This window comes from Colobus angolensis, unplaced genomic scaffold, assembly GCF_000951035.1.
Source record: "Colobus angolensis palliatus isolate OR3802 unplaced genomic scaffold, Cang.pa_1.0 Scaffold273, whole genome shotgun sequence".
Classification (NCBI taxonomy): domain Eukaryota; kingdom Metazoa; phylum Chordata; class Mammalia; order Primates; family Cercopithecidae; genus Colobus; species Colobus angolensis.
This window is the reverse complement of record NW_012115966.1, coordinates 2,520,670-2,527,616: the sequence shown is the minus strand read 5'-3', so window position 1 is coordinate 2,527,616 and position 6,947 is coordinate 2,520,670. Positions and strand designations below refer to the sequence as shown.

The following is a 6,947-nucleotide window of genomic DNA, read 5'->3' as shown; positions in this document are numbered from 1 at the left end:
TACAGGCATGCCCGGTTAATTTTTATATTTGTTGTACAGGTGGGATTTCACCATGTTGGCCAGGCTGGTCTCAAACTCCTGACCTCAAATGATCCGCCTGCCTCAGCCTCCCAAAGTGCTGGGATTACAGGCGTGAGCCACCATGCCCGGCCTATTTTGTAAATGTTCTATTTTTAAAATATTTTTTTAAATTACACTTACATAGCCTTTTCATGATTATAAAGTTCTATCTGTATTAAATATATTACCTTATTAATACTTAACATCTCTTTGAAGGAGCTACAAACTTCACAGTATAATGAAATCATACCTCAGGAAAAGCATATCATCTGAAAACAGGCCATTTATGACTCCACTTTCCTTCTCCAGGGCCAGCATACTAATGTGAAGCTTCTTTGAATTCAGGAAGTCCAAAATTAGCTTAATGATTTCAACCTCTTTTACATTCACTGTTTCCTCAGCCGTCATATTGATAGCCTAAATATGAAACAGAAGAACAATAAAGCTAGTCCTATTGATTTATTTCTAAGTTTAACTGCCTGGAAACTACACATAACAGGTTTACTGTGAATCTTTAGTACACATATTCTGAAGTGAAGTTAACTTAGTATTTATCAAAACCAAGTCATTCTTTAATGTGTGACAATGGTATGGCCATGATTTTTTAAAGTCCTTATTTTTGAGATACATATTGGAATAATTACAGATTAAATGATATAAAGTTTGTGATTTACATGAAAATAATAGAACAGAAGAGTGGAAAGAGATAAAGATGAAACAAGAATGATCATGGTTACTGAATCAGGGTGATAGGTAAATGAGGGTTTATTATATAATCCTGTCTACTCCTACATGTTTAAAATTTTCCATAATAAAGAATATTTTAAAAAGTCATTAATAACCAAACCATGTTTAGCTATGTCCCAAATACACTGTCCCAGGTATGCTCTAATACTTCACTCAATAAGTACTTAATGCCTTTTCTCTGTGACAGACACCATTCTGTACTCAGCAGACATTGGCCTTGCCTTAAGAAGCTTTAGCCTAGCAGCAATACCTAAATGATACCTGGTCAGTACAGTGGAGCCAAACAAAACAAGGTCAGTTAAGATGTGCAACTTTAGGCCAGGTGTAGTGGCATACGCCTGTAATCCCAGTACTTTGGGAGGCCAAAGTGGGAGGATTGCCTGAGCTCAGGAGTTCGAGACCAGCCTGGGAAACATGGCAAAACCATGTCGCTACAAAAAATTAAAAAATTAGCAGGCCATGATGGTATGTGTCTATATTCCCAGCACTCTGGAGGCTGAGGTGGGGGGATCGCTTGAGCCCAGGAGATCAAGGTTGCAGTGAGCAAAGATCATATCACTGCACTACAGCCTGAGCAACAGAATGAGACTCCGTTTCAAAAAAAAAAAAAGAAAGAAAAAAGTACAACTTTAGACATATGGGTAATATCAGTGATATTTCCATACTCTCCAAGCTTCCTTCTAACTCTTACCTGTAGGTCTGCTACAACTGAGCACGTAATGCTCAAGTTATGAATCCATAAAGATTTAGACCTGGGAGGACTATAAGATCATTTGTTCAACATTCTAATTTTACCAGTGAGGTCACACAAGTTAAATGGCCTAAACTGTTGCAGTTTTCAAATGTTAAGGCTCAGAGCAATGCAAAATACCACCACACTAGTGGAGCAGCCACAAAGAAACTTCATCAGATGAAACAGACTATAAGCAAATCTTTCTCACAGGACCAACTTACTCTAACGAAGCTTGCAGAAACATAAACATACACATGCGGACTGGGTGTAGAGACTCATGCCAGCAGTCCCAGCACTTTGTGGGGCTGAGGCAGGAGGATCACTTGAGCCCAGAAGTTAGAAGTTACATACAGTGAGCTATGATCACATCACTGCACTCCAGCCTGAATAACAGAGGAAGACCATGTCTCTAAACAAAACAAAACAAAAAATATATGTAGGCCCACAGGTGTTGTTTCCATTTATTTAATTTTAGGTCAATTTATTTGTTCATAACAAGAAATGCAAATGTCTACCAGACTAGAACACTCTCATCAGCAGATGAGTACGTTTTCTCCCTCAGCTAGAGGCCTGGGCATGGTGGCTCACACCTGTAGTTCCAGCACTTTCAGAGGTTGAGGTGGGAGGATCACTTGAGCCCAGCAGTGCGAGAACAGCCTGAGCAACATGGTGAAGCATGATCTCTACAAAAAAATATAAAAATTAGCCAACATGTGTGCCTGTAGTTCCAGTTATTCAGGAGGCTGAGGTAGAAAGGTCACTGGAGCCCCAGAAGTTGAGGCTACAGTGAGCAGTGATCATACCACTGCACTCCAGCCCGGGTGGTAGTGTGAGACCCTGCCTCAAAAAAAAAAAAAAAAGAAGGCTGGGCACAGTGGCTCACACCTGTAATCCCAGCACTTTGGGAGGCTGAGGCAGATGATCAGGAGTTTGAAGCCAGCCTGGCCAACATAGTGAAACTCTGCCTCTACTAAAAATACAAAAATTAGCTGAGCATAGTGGTGCATGACTGTAATCCCAGCTACTTGGGAGGCTGAGGCAGAATTGCTTGAACTCAGGAGGTGGAGGTTGCAGTGAGCCGAGATTGTGCCACTGCACTCCAGTCTGGGCAATAGAGCCAGATTCCATCTTGGGAAAAAAAAAACAAACAAGAAAAAAAAAGGTGCTAGGGTAAACAAGGGACAAACCACAGAAAAACAATTATACGACTCACTCAAATATTTAATGACATCAGACTACACAAATCCCTCTACAGAGTAAGAATATGTCTGCTTCCGGAAACAGTAAATCACAAATTTCTCTCCCAACACACCAGCTGCCCAACTCCGCATGCTTTAGGTTTCCCTTTGCTATCTTCTGAGCTGACCACCATCCTCCTGTTCATAGACTTCGTCCAAAAGAGGATACAATAAAATGAGTAACACTTCCACTCACTAAATTCTTTTTTTTTTTTTTTTTTAAAACAAGGTCTCACTCTGTCGCCCAGGCTAGAGAACAGTTGCATGACCATGGCTCACTGCAGCCTTGACCTCCCAGGCTCAAGTGATCCTCCTGCTTCAGCCTTCCAAGTACCTGGGATCACAGGTGTGTGCCACCATACCCAGCTAATTTTTTATTTTATTTTTTGTAGAGATGGGATCTACCTATGTTGCCCAGGCTGCTCTCAAACTCCTGGACTCAAGCAATCCTCTTGCCTCAGCCTCCCAAAGTGTTGGGATTACAGGGATGAGCCATCGTGCCCACCTTTTTTTTTTTTTTTTTTCAGGTTATCTGTGGAAACTACTCATTAAATTCTGATCACATCAGAACTGTCTCCCTAATATTATTCTTAGAGCACACTGATTAGTGATTTCAGCATTCCTCAAATCTTTAGATGAAAAAATATTCCCTCCTCTGTAGGTTCTTAGATGGCACATCACAAGTATCTCCATGTACCAACCACAACAAACTTAATGCAGAATTGGGACTGTAATTTTTTAATATAGCTCAATATACCAATGATACTAAACATTGTATAGGCTTCATATTCAACATTCAATCTAAATACTAGTCCAGATATAAAATTAATCTGAATGGAATTTATGGCAATAGTCCCACTTTAAATAATAACTACAAGTTTAATGCTGCTGTCATTTTTGGTGAATAAAGCCTAAAAGAACTACATTCTTACAAATACATATTTTATACTGACAGTTGAAAGTAACAGAAAATATATCCTAATTAACTTAAAATTGGTTCAAGTGTTTTTTTAAAAAAAAACTAATTAAAAAAAAGATAAGTTTTAATTCTATACCTTGAAATTCCCAGTAGAATAGTATATTTTAATCACCTAACCCAGAATTTTTTTTTTTTAAGACAGAGTCTCACTCTGTTGCCCAGGCTGGAGTGCAGTGGCACAATCTTGGCTCAACACAACCTCTCCCTCCTGGGTTCAAGCAATTCTCTTGCCTCAGCCTCCTGGGTAGCTGGGATTACAGGCGTGTGCTGCCACACCCAGCTAATTTTTTGTATTTTTAGTAGAGACGGGGTTTTGCCATGTTGGCCAGGCTGGTCTCAAACTCCTGACCTCAGGTGATCCGCCCACCTCGGCCTCCCAAAGTGCTGGGATTACAGGCATGAGACACAGCACCCGGCACAGAATTTTAATTCTTATAAGCTTCACTGTTGCTGGATACAGCATAAATATAGGCATAGGCACATGCCTGATGACTGTATCTTAGAATTATTCTCTTCTAACCCCCTTGTATTACTGAAACATTTATACAAGCTCCCAAAATCCTACCTCTATAAGTGATATATACTATATACTTTTTTTTTTCAGATGGAGTCTTGCTCTGTCACCCAGGCTAGAGTGCAGTGGCGCAATCTTGGCTCACTGCAACCTCCGCCTCCCAATTTCAAGCGATTCTCCTTCCTCAATCTCCCAAGTAGCTGGGATCACAGGCACCCGCCACTGCGCCTGGCTAATTTTTGTATTTTTAGTAGAGACAGGGTTTTACCATCTTGGCAGGGCTGTTCTTGAACTCCTGACCTCGTGATCCACCCGCCTTAGCCTCCCAAAATGCTGGGATTATAGGCGTGAGCCACCGCACCCAGCTATACACATATTTTACACATCCATTTCCTGTAATCCCAGCTACTTTGGAAGGCTGAGGTGGGCAACATAGTGAGACCTTATCTTAAATAAATAAATAAATAAATAACATATAATTAATTAACATTTTCTAATCTCCTCAAACTATTTACCACAAAGTTAGAACTTTTCTCTAATTCAGAGAAATAGAATTCAATAATAATTACTTCTTCCCCTCTCCTCTGGGGGAGGTATAAATCTGTAAAAGATTTTAACAAGTTTAGGAACTACTAAAATTATCTTTTAAAATGAGATGCACACATAATATGTGTTCAATAAATAACTATTAGCTGAATTAACTTGAGAGGTAAAAAGTCACCAAAGAAATGTCTCTACAAAAGTACAGAACAGATGACTACGGTTTTGTTTTTTTGTTGGTTTTAGACAGGGTCTTACTCTGTCACCCAGGCTGGAGTGCAGTGGGTTAATCATGGCTCACTAGAGCCTCGGCCTTCTGGACTCAAGCAATCCTCCCACCTCAGCCTCCCAAGTAGCTGGGACCACAGGCATGTGCCACTGGGCCCAGCTAATTTTTGTTTTTTTTGTTTTGTTTTATTTTGTTTGTAGAGATTGGGTTTCGCTTTAGTCTGACTGTTTGAACTCCTGCGCTCAAGCAATCCACCCATCTCGACCTCCAAAGCACTGGGATTGCAGGCATGAGCCATCACTTTGGCCCAGATGACTTTGTTTTTAATTGTTCAAAAACCCACTGAAAAGGATGGAGCTGTGACTGAAGCAATCCAACTATTTAGCCTAAGTCAACTCTGACAGCTTCTTAAGCAGACCTGCCAGTCCACAGCACATGTGATCACGAACAATTGTTCGCCAGATAGAATTTATGTAGGTAAACAGTAAGAATGTATTCCACGGAAAACAAAACATAAAAGAATCTGAGTGTCTCAGTATTTCCTTATTAAATAACTTTTTTTTTTTTTTGAGACGGAGTCTTGCTCTGTGGTCAGGTCGCCAGACTGGAGTACAGTGACGTGATCTCAGCTCACCACAACCTCCGCCTCCCGGGTTCAAGCAATTCCCCTGCCTCAGCCTCCCAAGTAGCTGGGATTACAGGCACGCACCAACACGCCAGCTAATTCTTTGTATTTTTAGTAGAGACGGGGTTTCACCATGTTGGCCAAGATGGTCTCGATCTCCTGACCTCATGATCCGCCCGCCTCAGCCTCCCAAAATGCTGGGATTACAGGCATGAGCCACCGCGCCTGGCCTTAAATAACTTTTTTTAAAAAACATTTTTGAGGTTAATAATTAACATTTTAATTAATTTAATATGTATTTAATAATACATATGTAATTTATCATCTTCACCATTTTTATGTGTACAGTTCAATGGTAATAAATAAATCTATATCCTTTTTCCCTTTCATCCTTGCCTTCCCTCTTTCCCTTCCAGCCTCTGGTTAAAATCACGAAAACGTCATTGTGAATTTTCCTTTAAAAAGTAAATTTTACTTATATCCAATATCCAGACGAGGTAAAGAAATAAGAGTGTTCTTTAAAAATAAATATGTCTGGAAACCAGCTAGAAGGTATTTAGTATTCTAGTCCTTAGATACAATTAACATGTACTGAAATTAATTCCAGATGGGGTCTCTATATGGACTCCTATTGATTACTATCTTAGTAAAACAAGATTAGAAGGATGTATTAAAGGGTTAGAAATAAAATTATTTTTAGAAATCTAAGATTAAAGGTAAAATGTTAATAATACATACGAAACCGTCAGGCGCGGTGGCTCATGCCTGTAATCCCAGCACTTTGGGAGGCGGAGGCAGGTGGATCACGAGGTCAGGAGTTCAAGACCAGCCTGGCCAAGATGGTGAAACCCCGTCTCTACTAAAAATACAAACAAACTGACCAGGTGTGTTGGCTCACGCCTATAGTCCCCGCACTTTGGGAGGCTGAGGCTGGTGGATAACCTGAGGTCAGGAGTTCGAAACCAGCCTGGCCAACATGGTAAAACCCTGTCTCTACTGAAAATACAAAAATTAGCTGGGCGTGGTGGTGCATACCTGTGGTCCCAGCTACTCAGAAAGTTAAGGCAGGAGAATCGCTTGAACCTGGGAGGCAGAGGTTCCAGTGAGCCAAGGTTGCGCCACTGTACTCCAGCCTGGGCAACAGAGCGAGACTCCATCTCAAAATAAAGAAATAAATAAAATTTCAAAAACATTACCCAGGCATGGTGGGGGTGCCTGTAATCCCAGCTACTCGAGAGGCTGAGGCAGAGAATTGCTTGAACCTGGGAGGCAGAGGTTGCAG

At 40.7% G+C, this 6,947-nt stretch overlaps 1 protein-coding gene across 3 annotated transcripts in view; it reads right to left on the bottom strand.

The window, feature by feature from the left end:
- WDR47 (WD repeat domain 47) overlaps positions 1-6,947 on the bottom strand; it is a 79,943-nt gene that overhangs the window by 50,896 nt on the left and 22,100 nt on the right. For all 3 annotated transcript variants that reach the window (XM_011948139.1, XM_011948140.1, XM_011948141.1), the window contains exon 2: positions 311-477. In XM_011948139.1, coding sequence (XP_011803529.1) covers positions 311-468 — 158 coding nt within the window. In that variant the 5' untranslated portion in view covers positions 469-477. The remainder of the gene's footprint in view (positions 1-310; positions 478-6,947) is intronic.